A 13,609-nucleotide genomic window follows, 5' to 3' on the forward strand; every position below is an offset into this window, starting at 1 on the left:
TTTATCTGTGATACGTGAAATATGTTCCCTTTATTTTAGTTTCTTAGGCAGACTTGGGGGCAAAAAAGTCCACATTGAAATATCACTGCCAAACAAGTTCACTAAACCCAGCTACGGGTGTTGGAGAGGGTTTTGACTGACGGGAATTGCTCTGATGGCTTCCACCATGAAGTCTCTGATGAGGCAGCAAGGCAAAAAAGTTAAATCTTTCTCCCATCTTCTTAGGATTCATTAACATATCATACCCCTGAAGTAACTGCTGCCTCAGTGACGGCTCATCTGATTTATCTAGAAGAACCTGAAAAAAAAAAATTTCTTAGTAAAAATAAGCAGAAGAAAGGACTTCTGGTTATATGCAGCAATACTAATAACTACTAACTATTCAATAAAGCCATGTTTAAAATGTGATTTCTGATCACCTGCCTCAAAATCATGGGATGCTTATTAAAAATATAGGTTGCTGTGACCCAAACCAGGTGGTTTGATCTACACTGAAGGGTTAAAATGTCTCCAAACAGTCGTAACATTCATACCCATAAATGTGGTCCAGTTTTCTTAACAAACATGAACACTATTTGAAAGTCTTAATTCTACCTCATAGGGAGATGCATGATTCAGGCTGCACCACCCCCAGGCTGTCTGGTTACACAATCCTACCCTACTGAGAAGGCTGGAACACCAAACTTCTGGTTAACTACAAGAACACCAAGACCAGGTGAACTTATTTAAAATATTCTTTTTGAAATACTGTGAAGTTAAAATATTTAACGATGGTGAAGTAAAATAAATCATTACCTTCAGCCGGACATCAATGCCCATATTTTTTAAAAACGTTTGTTGTTTTATTGGACCCAGAGAAGCTACTTTTTCCTGTGCCATTCTGCGCAAATAACTGAAGTCCACATCAGCTGTTAGGTCGGCTGTTCCTGGGGCAATTAAGACATCATGAAGCTTGTGGCCACAAAACCCCTTGAACATAATTTTTAAAATGGTGAGTTTTTGTCCTTCTATGGTATCAGCAAGATGAAAGAAAATCCTATCATTTTACATAACAATTAAAAAGGAAAACATGGCCTAAGTCAGTGGTTTACCAACCCTTAAAATGCAATAGCACCCATTTCTTCAAATGAGTTACTCTATGGAAAACCCGATATAAAGTACAATGCCTGACAGTTATTCAACATTTTCATTAATGGTGATGGAATAGAGATCTCATTAATTCTCCAGATGAATTCAGGTTATCAAAACCTAGACGGTGTTTTAAAAAGTGTATCCATCAACTATGTGTATCAGAATCACCTGAGAACATGTTACTAACCTCTACTCAGACTTAGTGAATCAGAATCCTGGAGGTAAGTAGGAAATCAGCATTAAACTCTCTCCAGGTTTTTCTTAGATACGATAAAGTTAAAAACTGAGAACCTCAAATCTAGAAAATGACTAACAGCACCTAGTGAAATGTATTTCAATTACAGTATAGTGAACAGAATTGATCATATTCAAAGAACTTAAGAAAGGATGTTTAAGAAGTGTAAAAAAATGTTATCTGGAGAGGAAAAGATGTTGAAAATATAATAGAAAAAGTTTGAATGATTACAGTAGCTAGATCAAATCTGCAAAGAAGTACCAAAAAAAGGCTTTTTAATAAAGGAGGGGCAGAATATTTTAAGAACTTTAAGAAACTCTTTCCATTTGTATTATTTAGCTGCTCACTAGCATCTATGCAAACCTGGGTTCTACAACTTAAGGAAGAATGTAGACAATTCAGACCCTGTTCAAAGGAGATTTGGACAGTGGAGTTGGGCTTAGGAATAAAATCTCGAGTTAAGAGTTATTATAATAAGAATTAACATTAATTATAAAATAATGTAACACAACAGTGCTAGGCATTGTAGAAACCAAAGATAAAGATCTTCAATGAGTTTCAAACCTAACAGTCGATAATGAAGTAAATCATACCCATTAAATTCTAGTAAGTCACGATACTGTGTTATACATACTCTGAAGGTATCTGTCTTAGTCCCATCATGACCATAATCAGCAATCAGTGCGGCACCTCCAGTTAGTGCAATGCGTTGAGAAAGTTCCTGAATTATAACACCAGCATCAGGACACACTTCCACGTGATCCCTTGTTTCATCATGCTAGTAAGGGGACAGTTGGAAGAAAACACATCATTCAAAAGAGCTATTTTCTTAAGATTTTTCAGCGTTTTCTATAATGAGTATTTCTTAGTTAAAATACAAATAAATTCATTCTCAGTGTGTTTCTACACTCAACTTTTTTCACATGGCACCCTTTCTGTTACACAGAACTCCCTGATTCTTTAATGACATTCACTTACAAAGACATTTCAATCTTAAGCCCTTTTATAAAAAGGATTACGACCTCCCAAATCTCTAGGTGGCCAAGTACATTATCATTTATTTATGGTGCTATTACTTCTATAATTTATACACACACACACACACACACACACACACAGATACATACACATTCCAGTAGGTGGAAAGCATGGGGAAAGGAGCTTTTTGGTCTATTTAGAAGAGTGCCTGCCACATAATAGGCACTCAAGAAATTGTGCTAAATGAACAAATGATATAAATCCAATATAAAAAATAGACTCTATTAAACAAGTATATTATGATGCCTTCTGTTGGGGCTAAAGGTATCTTAATGATATGCCCTATCTAGAAACATCAGCTTATGAACTAGTGCCAATGTACCTGAGGTCCTTATTTCCCAAGACATTCAAGTACTAACTAAGTGTCCTCAATAAGTGCATATTAGCTTAAAAAGTGCAATGGCAATAAATTTTAATACTTGTCAACTTGACTAGTATATATGAAATTGCACTAATTTCTGGGAAAATTTCTTCATTAGAAGAACATACACTAACTCTTGCTCCCTCCTAACACCCTATTACAAAGGAAAGTATTGAGATGCCCTGATGTCTCTGCCTATAATGGCACAGGTCTAACAGGTACAAAGTCAGACAAAGTCAGCTCTTGAGTCTCAGCTCTTCCTGCTACTTACTACAGACAAGTTACTTAACCTTTCGGAGTCCGTTTCCTTGTTACACATGTACTAGGCTTGTTGTAACGATTAAATGAAACAACAAACCACTTAGCCCCCAGTGTTATTAAATAAATTACTATCGTTTATAAAAACCATTAGTTCAGCCATTTCAGGTATAAGCGGACGTATCTCAGCATACCTTGCTGACATTCTTCCCATCTTAGCCTGCTCTTCCAGATGACAGATTCTATTACCATTTGCCCCAAATCATCAGTCCCTCTCTCATAAGTGAATACTACCCAACTAAAAAGAAACAACTCCCAAAACCAGGGGGGTTAGCTCTTGGTAGCTTTACGAATTTGTTCCTCAGGTAAAATTAGGTAGCCAGAATATGAACAGAAATGCTCACAAGCGCTTAGGCTGATATTTTAACTTATTTATGCTTTGCAAAAGAAACAATTCACAGATTTATGTTTAAAAGTTCATATGCTTTTTTAAAACTGGTAACTTCTAAGGTAGAAGTTCTTGGTTACAATCCAAATAGTAGAAATCTTTTTTTTTTCTGAGCTGGAAAAAAAGCAATAAAACAGGCAATGTAAAGCCCAAACATCCGGAGAAGGAAGTGCAGGTTTTCTTTGAACCTTTTAAACATAACCCCACGATAGATAGGCTCTTGTGATTATTCCTTGAAGTCAATTGAAAACAGAAGTAAATCTACCATCCTGGTAGTCTAGAATCAAATTTAGATCTGGGTGGAAGTAGAGAAAAAGGCATGCTCTAACAGTGCCCAGAGGGATAATGAAACTTACCTAAAATAGAGGTATTCTAAGAATTAAGCCAGAAAATACAGAGAAATACATATAAAATAATAAATATTGATGTTACTTTACTATACCCTGTACTACATTGTTTTCACACATCAAACCCTTCCCGTCAAGAGACAATATTGTCAATATTTGATAGGTAAACAGAGAAGGTAAGGGACTTACTGAGTAAGTGCTTACTAACTTCATCCCTTATGATACATACAGTAAGGTCACACAACTAAGAAATGACTTTTAACCCAGTCTCCTGGTTTTAGATCCTCTCCACTTTTCACTATAAATAAAAAGCACCTCACATGTTGTCAGCAACTCCTTCCCCCCATAAAGGAACTCTAAAATACTAACTCAGAAAATGAGACTTTGAAGATTTGATTGGCAATAAACTATGAAGAAAAAACTTATTCCTACTTGTATGAAGGCTTCTGCTGGGGTGGCACAAGGCGCCAAAACAAACCTCAGTTTATCAGAGACTTGTGGGTCAATATCAATGAATACTTCTCGCCATCCTTGTGGTGTTTTCTAAACATAAAAAAATGCATAAAAACAAATTTTTGCAAGTCTGTTCCCAAAACTGCCCCCACCAAAAATAACTATTAGTTTTCTCCTCTCACCATAAATAACATTAATAGAGAGAGCACTTTACCACTTAAAATTATTTAAAGGCATTACTTTATTTCTTTTAAACAATATGAGTAGCCTGAGAGATGAAAACTATTAATGATGTTTAGATAAGAGATAGAGCTGTGGAAGATAAAATAAGCAGCATGAAAAGTGCCCCAAAAATGGAAAACAGACTCAGGAGGACTAAACAGAACCTTTGGCTAATAAATTACTACATAATAATACATACTCTTAGCCTTAGAAGTAACCAGTACACGTGCATTACCACCAAATCTTAAATTTCCTCATAGAAAGAAGAAAAAAATTAATCTTTGGAATTTACAAATATTTGCTAAAAAGTAATCTCATTGTACTATAGCCATTTACCATCTTATATTCTCATACAACTTTGTCAGGAGAATTAAGAATTCTTAATAATTATCTTAAGAGAATTAAGAATTTCATTTAATACTTCATTTCTTTCTTTATTTTTCTTTTTTAATTTATTGGGGTGACAATTGTTAGTAAAATTACATAATATTTCATTTTTGCTTTTCAATTTATATTCATGACTTCAACAAGTAATGTTCATATACTAAATAATTAAATACCATAAATATTTATGCTTACAACATAAGGCCCTTTGTTATTCAGTTACAAACATGACTTTTTTTCCATCATACCTGAAATTTATGCACAGGAAGAACGTCAAAAAATTCATGTGCAAGATAAAAGCTGTACCCTATTTAAAAAGAGAACAAACAATAATGTTTAAGAATTTTTAATTAACTGGTTCCTTTGTACATTAACAAAAAGAAAATGCCTAGTTCTTCGTATTGGAACCTGTGTTGCTTCCATAACCATCACTGCCACAGAATCACGCCCCTCTCCACAGCAAACCTACTCTGCAGAAAGTACAGAGGATGAAGTATTACTATTCTCATTTTCCACATATCAGGGTCAGAGAGCCAAAATATCTCAATTATCAGTTTATTCTCTTATTCATCACTAGGCCTGAAAGAAATTAGAACTCAAATTTGTTAGCTGAAAGAGGACTTCAATTTCCTAAAATCATCCAAGACAGCTGAGGCCAGGACCAGCTTGCCCAAGATCAGACCACTTTAGGTCTGAGCTGGAGCTCATCAATGTGAGACTCCTGAGGAGTACAGAGATGTTCCTGCAATACTTACTGCTTCCCTTTAGGCAAGTAAGGATGTTCAAAAGAAGAGAGAATTAAAATAAACCCACTTAACACTGCTTCCTCCAGCACCTGCTACCTTGGACTGCTTCATCAGCAGTACTTACTATCTTAGGTGGAGAGAAAAACTAAAAAGTACAACAGAGACCTACATTGAAGTTTTTGGCTTTTGTTTTTGCAAAACCACATGAAATTCACTGCTCCTTAATGTTAGGCAATTGCATTTTCTAACACAATGCTCTTTTGTAGAAAAAAGTTCACTATTCTGTATGGGTAAGGAACTTGGGGCACTAACTCAATCAAAGATGCTCCTTGACTTATGATAGTGTTATGTCCCAGTAAACCCATCGTAAGTTGAAAATACCAAGTCAAAAAATGCGTTTAATACACCTAAAGCACCAAACATCATAGCTTAATCCCGCCCCACCTTAAATGTGCTCAGAACACGTACTTCAGCTTACAGTTGGGCAAAATCACCTCAATGCCACTGCCCAGCATCACAAGAAAGTATTGTACAGCATCCTGCTAGCCCATATTGCTATTTTTACCGAATATGTATCACTTATGCACCATCGTCAAGTTGAAAAATCATTAAGTCGAACCATCTTAAGTTGGGACCATCTGTATATTGCTGTACAAGGTTGTGGTCACCTATCACTACTGTGAGGAGCATTAATCACTGTAAAATCATTACCTTTTGGCACATCCCGCAGATCTCGGTACCAGGAAATTGGAATCCCAGACTTAGAAACACCTTTCATATATACTGGTGATCCATCACTTCGTTCTAATGGGACCTTCTCCTCAGTCAGTGTTAATGCTTGAATCTCACTTAACTTTTGGCTCACCTCTACCAGATGTATTGAAATGTCACAGTTTTTCAACACAGATCCAAGCTGACTGAACACCTAAATACAAAAAGAAAAATTGGCAAAATACAATGTGTTGAGTAGACTTTAGGTTTTTAACCACTGACCTCAATAATTTGCTCATGTCAGTAGAATAATTGGTTCTAGAGAAATCTGTTCCTCACACAAGCCACTCTCCAGCAGTCCAGAGAATCATAACCTATTAGTTATTAAATATAGTGTACATAAGAAACGAACAGTACACAGTTTGGTTTCTTAATGATAAACTTAGAATGATGATTAACAAATAAAAATAAAAGATTTAGCATCCAATTAAAACAATGATTCTGATTAACGAGCCTAAAAAAAGACCAAGGAAATAAAATGTATATAGCTTTGATTTTATAAAGCTGCTAAGTCTATGAAATAACCTCATCTTTGAGATGACCAAAGTGTATCCTCAGGAAATCAAATGTGAATGGCACTAATAATTTAACAGCTTAGTTTTGGGATTCTTTCACATTTTCCATTAATATTTAGCTACACACATTTTTTTACTGTTGTAAACATGAGAAAAAAGATACACTGATATTTTATCACTATTTTAATGCTAAAAATTCAGTGCCAAAAGCATAAAGTACATCAATATTAATATTTTTGGGGCCGGCCTGGTGGCTCAGATGGTTGGAGAACCATGCTCCTAATGCGGAGGTCGCCGATTTGATTCCCACATGGGCCAGTGAGTTGCGCCCTCTACAGCTAAGATTATGAACAACAGCACCCCCTGGAGCTGGCTCCAGGGCTACCATGAGCAGCTGGTGGTTGGAGTGAGCTGCCGTGGGCTGCTGAGTGCTGCCGAGTGCTGCCGTGGGCCGCTGTGTGCCGCCACGCGCGGCCAGTGGCCAGCATGAGTGGCCAGCAGCCATCATAAGCAGCTGGCAGCCAGCGACAGCTGCCATGAGCTGCTGTGAGTGGTCGGTCGGCCGACCAACGACTGGTGGCTGGCTGCCTCAGCTGGGGGTAGTGCAGGGCTAATAATACCAATGGGCCACGGAGAACCGGAGTGGGAGGGAGGGGAAGAGGCGAAAGAAAGGGGGGGAAATATATATATAATTTTTCATTTGAATTTAATTTTTACTGCTGATTTGCCAACTACTTTTGAGACCTGAATATGCAGCTACAGAATAACAAGATGATTTTTCCAAATTTAGTTTTAAGATGAAACTACAAATGGAAAAACTTCTTCCCAAGAGAAAAATCCTTCAGAAAGTATGATCAAAAATGAAAAGAAGTCTATAATTATGTCTTTGGCTATTTTCTTTACATTCCTTTAAATTCTTTTCAGAATTTAGGCTTTTTAAGAGGACTTGATCTAGGAAAACAAGAGGGGGGCTTGATTTTTAAAGTATTTGAGAAGAAAACATTATTTGAGAATCGTATTATTTTATATTCAAACGATGTTGCCAAATTGATGATATAAAATAGAGCCCTGTAAACTTAAATCAATGGGTTTTTTATTTCTCCCAAATGATATAAAATCGGGATTCTTATTTGTCAGATGTTTATAAATTTTTTTTTTAAAATCCTTCAATTCCTAATTTCAAGCAAAAATATAGCATCAAGAAATTTAAATTTATATTGAATGCTTTTTGGGTTTTTTTTACACTAAATTGCCAGGTACACACAAAATAAACTCAAAAAGACGTATGGGTTCCAAAGTAGAAGAAACTATGAACGTTTGTTACTTATCATGTACTATAAACAATAATCCTCCTGTTTAATGTTACATAGGAAAGAATGATATATGGAATAACATCTATTGGATTAAAAAAATGAGACATGACCCTTACCTTTAAAGCCCCCACCCACGTCCTCCCTCACCCGCAAATGTCACTACCATTCTGAATCTTGAGTTTATCACTTACTGGCTTTTCTTCACAAACGTTACTAAATATATCTGTACCAACAAAAATATATTGTTTAATGTTGACGACTTTTGGACTTTATATAAGTATAATCATGATATGAATTCTTTTATAAATTGCTATTTTCACTCAACAAGATGCTGAGTTCTACATTGCATATGGTTGCAATCTGCTCTGATCTCATGCGTTTTCACAGCACTTGGTATTCTACTGTGGGAGTGTACAACTTTTTTGTCTAGTTTTCCCATCCATAGGCATTTGGACTGTTTTAGCATTTTGCTATTCTAAGTAATGCTGCTATCTCCTTGTACATTCTCCTAAAGGAACATGCACTAGTTCCTTTAGGATATATATATATATATATATATATATATATATATATATATATATGCCCTAAGCATTAAAATTGCCGGGTCATACACTATAAGTAACTTTGACGTTAGTAGTTAATGCCAAATAGCTTTTCAAAAGTAGTTGCACCAAACTATGTACTCTTACGAGCAGTATGAGAGTTCCCATTGTTCCACATCTCCCCATCCTCACCACTTGGTGGTATCAGACTTTCTAATTTTGAGGGTACAGTGATATCTCACTGATTTTAATTTTCATTACTTTTTTTATGGGCCTGTTCAGATATTTGCCCTGATTTTTCTATTGAGTTATCTATCAACTTAAAGGAACTACTAGTTCTTTTTTGGTTATATGTGTTGCAAATAACTTCTCCAACTTGTGGCTTGTCTCATCAATTTATGGTGTCTTTGAAGAACACAAAGTTCCTACTTTCTTTAAAGAACAAAAAGTTATTAAAGTAGTTGAAATTATTAATATTTTTCTTTATGGCTTCTGCTCTCTATATAATTTAAAAACTCTTTCCCTACTCAGAAGACAAATATATTCTCCCATAATGCCTTCTAAATGTTTTATACTTGCTGCTTTTACATGCTCCCCATCCCCCAAATTTTAACCTCAAAGACAGCAATAACTAGTGATTCATTATATTATTCTTACACTATATTTTAGCAGAGAAATATGAGATTAAAGAGGTAGAACTGAAAGCCAAGAAAATCAACAAAGTTTGCAAACTCAGTCAGAAGTAATCAGATACACATACATGAGACTTTTAAGACGTTCTTTTATTACCTACCCTCAAAATATCTCCTGCAAGGGTACCCCGACCTGGGCCCAGTTCTACCAGCTGGAAAGCTGCAGTTTTTCCAGTGGCCATCCATTCACTGATAAACCATATCCCCAGTAGCTGTGACAAAGAAAAACCTACATTAAAGTATTATAAAGTATAAAACTATACCGCAATACAAAACTCTATGTAAATACACTTTATGCCAGAAAGCAAAATGTTTGCAACAACCAAATGTATTTAACATGTTCATATAGTATGCACACACAGGAACTTCACTAGGACTATGTTACGACACCACTTAGGAAGGTTAATAACAGGAGAAAATAGTTAAAAGGCAGCCTCCACTATAAAAGGTCCATGACACTGATAAGAGATTACCACAGAAAGGTACTAGTATTTGAAAGTTAACAGACATATGAAATACATAATTATGACATTTATTCATACTTATGATTTCAATAATTATATGGCTTTTAGGCATAAGCGATACTTTTACAAATATCTGGACTCTACTTCCACCTGTGTCCTCTTTCCTATTTCTAAATTGATCAAAGGTTCTTATACGGAAATAAAGGAACTAGAATTCCTGAAATGGTTGGGGGCTTTAGAGCTCATTTTGATTCCATGAATTCCTCAGTGTTCCTTTTGTTTCTCTCTTCCTTCTGTGGTACTCCCTACCTCTTCCTTCTCCCATTCTCACATTTCATCTGGTTTTAACCTCATCTTTTTTTTAACTCTTCCATCTCTTTTCCTTCTCTTTCCTTATGTCCCTCTTATCTCTATATTTCCTTTTCTACAGTAAAGTACAAACTTTTCAAATGTACCATGTTCTTTATTACCTCTCCATTCCCTCAGTATAAAACTACTGAAAAATCAAAACTTTTGATGAATCACAAACACAAAGCTGTAAAACACTTTTATAGAATAACACACTTTGATCTGACCTCAAATGTTGGTAATATTAGTTTCTTTTATAGTTTACACTGGATATTACCTCCCCAAAGATCTGACTTATTTCAGGTGAAGTAATGAAATCTCCTTTTTCTCCTAGCATGTCACGGTGCACATAATATCCCTAAATAAAAAGAGAAAATGGAGAAAATAAATTAATTTTCAAATAAGGCTTTTTAAAACCCTCCTCCAAAATCTTACATAATGTATATATAATGAAATAAAAATTATGTACTAAGAAAGTTGTCTCTTCTAACTAAATAAGCAAGACAAACACAGTATGTTTACTTAGTTTTACAAAGTAACAGTCATGTTGCAGAACTGGTAGAAAAAATCTTACTCCTTGACTATAAAGGCAGAGGCCATGCAATGTCTGTCTCTATATTCCACACCCGCCTTCCCTCCTCTGGTCCCAAAACCGAGCACAGCATGACCCTGCCGATTCCTCCAGCCCTCTCCCCGAAATTCTCCCACTTTCTGTTTCAAATTAGCTTTGCCTGTTGGTGTTGTCTTTCTCCACGTGGGTGCTGATTCCACAGTGTTCACTTTGGGAAAATTCATCAAGCTGTATACTTGTGATTATGCATTTTTTAATGTTATAGCTCAATAAATAGTCTTCTTTTTTTAAATTAGCCCTGCTTGTCCACATATCCATGCCATTGCAAATAGCCTCCCTTATCCTTTCCCATTTCTCCTTGGCAATCTTATACCCTCCATAGAATCTGCAGAAATGCCATCTTCTCTGATCTCCTCCTCTTCTAGCCCTCCTACCTCAGAATAAATCCAGTGCTTCCTTTTCTGAGCTTATTTATATGTGTATGTTCTTCACCAAAGGGCATAGTTATTTGGGGGAGAGAACTATGTCTTATTTACCTTCATATCCCAAGTTTTAGCATAATACCTAACCCAGAGACACTCAAGAATTGTTTAAAAATTCCCTATGGTCCTTATGCCCCTTCTTCGAACCACCTTACTCTTACCAAGGGACCCACACAGGAATTAAAGAATGTTATTAAATATGACTTCCTCAGCTTCCTGACCCCTCCTGGCCTCCACCTGCTCCCCTTCTTTCCTAGAGACTCAAAAAATGAAATGCCTACCCCTTCTGTTTTTACCCGAACCTGTTCCCTCCCCACCTGTGCTTTGGACAGATCACCATTCCTCACCCAACTCTCGTGGGCCAGGATCTTTTTATCATCTCCTTTCTTTCACAGCTTCAACTTTTCCCTATCAGCATTAGAAATATAATTAAGTCACTTCCATCTTAAAAAAAATTGTTTTTCACTCCACGCTGCATCCCCCCCTCCAGCCTTTCTTTTTCCCTTTGTAAATATTTCAGGGGTGTTTTTGGTGTGTGTTATGAACGCCTCTGGTCGCCCAATGAAGCCTTTATAGAATGTTTTTAAATGCACAGGACTTGAAACACACAGGATTACAAAATAAATGAAAAACACCAAATATTTAAAAATAAACTTGTGATACAGGATTATATATATATGCTGCTTTGTAAGTGTATTAAAGAAAACAAGATCAAGCCAAAAGTCTCATAAGTAACTAAGTTTTGAAGAACGGATGAACACAATGGTATTGTGAGATACCTGTACTCTATTACTCTGTGGTGATAGGACAGTATCAGTGATTTCCACTGATGCTAACTAAAGTCACAGGTATTGCTGATGCTACTGGCTGTTGCCTATGTTCCTAGAGAAATGCTAAATTTCAATTAGAAGTTAATGAAAATAACTGCCTTTTCTAAACCTCTGAACACTGGGCCACTCCACCACCTCCAAAAGCAATAGGCCAAAACAATCCCAGAATTCCACAGATCTCATTATTTCAACCCTACAAAAGGTGAAATATCCAAAAATAAAAGGACTACAGGCTTTCACCTAATGGCTTTGTAGAGCAGACAAGGAAATACAGGTCAGAAAGTTGTGACAATGTTTAATCCTAGTAGAACAGTAAAGACCCAGCCCTTCCATGCTCAAGAAAACCCAGAAGGTGCTTCCAGTGCCTGCTGAAGCCATCCCAATACAGACAACGTTCCAGGCACACATTCTGATTTCCAGTCGCCTACAGATTTGCGCTTAAGAGTCCCATATAACCTTCAAATGAACATACCGGACTGAACTCTTTATCCTTCCCCTTCCTCCTAAAACGGCTAATACTCTTCCTCCTCCTCCATTCCCTTCTTCCAGAGAAATAACTGGCCCATCTACCTACCGTGAACTCAGAGAAGTCATCCTTCCCCCATAAATCCACCTTTGGAATTTGTAACCTCTTTAATGGCACTGTTGCCAACTTGATCCAGCCCTGACCAACTGACAGATTAGTTTATCCGTCCCCAAGTCCTCGGGGTGGTTCTTCCCCTGGAAGGCACCCCGACTGCCTGGGCTGAAGACGCTCGGGCTCCTCTAGGCGCACCCCTCCAGGCTCACACCTCGCAAATCTGCTAGAGGCCCCCCCCCCCCCCGGTCGTCCGGCTCCCCGACCCATACCTTGGCTGGGTTGGTCAAGACCTCCTTCATGTACTCGGCTACAGTGATGGGGCCAGTAGACTTGATTTTGTACATAAGATGACGCAGTATCGGAGTCACCGGCTGGTTTTCTACCGGCTCTTTCCCGGAGCTGAAGTACTTCCCTCTCCAAAGACAGGGAGTGACTGCGAAAAACACATGTAACAGGACCCATTAAAAATTTTACTATTTACACGTGCATAGCAGTCTGAGCGCTTTCAAAGCGGCTTCCTTAAGCCTTAACCTCGCCCCAAGCCGGGAAAGCGCACTCCAGTCCACAGCACGCACTAAAGGCCCAGGGAGGCATGCACTTGGCCCTCGACCTCACAGCCATTTTCTGTCTAAGGCTGGACTAGGGTCCCGCCCGGAGCGCCTCAGGGGCTCCCACGCGGTTTCCACTGCAACCCGGGTTCGGGTGGGTGGAGGGGGCGGTGAACGCTCACCAGCGCGTGCATGGGCGCTCAGCAGCCCGGCGCCGGCCTTCGCCAGGAGTCTCATTCCGAATTTCCCACACAGTCGCGCGCCGCCCGGGGCGGGACCGCGTCAATTTCCGGAAAAGCACACGCCCCCTGCAGGAAACGCGTCACGGGC

The 13,609-nt window shown here is 37.7% G+C and overlaps 1 protein-coding gene across 1 annotated transcript; it reads right to left on the minus strand.

Moving 5' to 3' along the window:
* Nucleotides 1-15: 15 nt before the first annotated feature.
* On the minus strand, nucleotides 16-13,580 carry NDUFAF7 (NADH:ubiquinone oxidoreductase complex assembly factor 7). Its single transcript, XM_033124671.1, has 10 exons — nucleotides 13,462-13,580; nucleotides 13,001-13,164; nucleotides 10,546-10,626; nucleotides 9,558-9,668; nucleotides 6,335-6,548; nucleotides 5,126-5,184; nucleotides 4,251-4,361; nucleotides 2,001-2,144; nucleotides 796-969; nucleotides 16-298 (listed from the first exon to the last, which is right to left on the minus strand). Exons 1-10 carry the CDS (start codon nucleotides 13,514-13,516, stop codon nucleotides 83-85), a joined length of 1,329 nt encoding a protein of 442 aa, XP_032980562.1. The 5' UTR covers nucleotides 13,517-13,580; the 3' UTR covers nucleotides 16-82.
* Nucleotides 13,581-13,609: the final 29 nt, after the last annotated feature.

The sequence above is a fragment of the Rhinolophus ferrumequinum genome, chromosome 13, assembly GCF_004115265.2.
Source record: "Rhinolophus ferrumequinum isolate MPI-CBG mRhiFer1 chromosome 13, mRhiFer1_v1.p, whole genome shotgun sequence".
Classification (NCBI taxonomy): Eukaryota; Metazoa; Chordata; class Mammalia; order Chiroptera; family Rhinolophidae; genus Rhinolophus; species Rhinolophus ferrumequinum.

Bases quoted from the DNA above. Each gene is read 5' to 3' on its own strand.
- NDUFAF7 (XM_033124671.1), bottom strand. From the start codon at position 13,516: ATGAGACTCCTGGCGAAGGCCGGCGCCGGGCTGCTGAGCGCCCATGCA. The intron at 9,669-10,545 runs GTAATATCCAGT...TCTTTGTCACAG, and splicing joins TAAGTCAGATCTTTGGGGAG to CTACTGGGGATATGGTTTAT. The intron at 6,549-9,557 runs GTAGGTAATAAA...TTTTGTATTTAG, and splicing joins TTGCAGGAGATATTTTGAGG to GTGTTCAGTCAGCTTGGATC.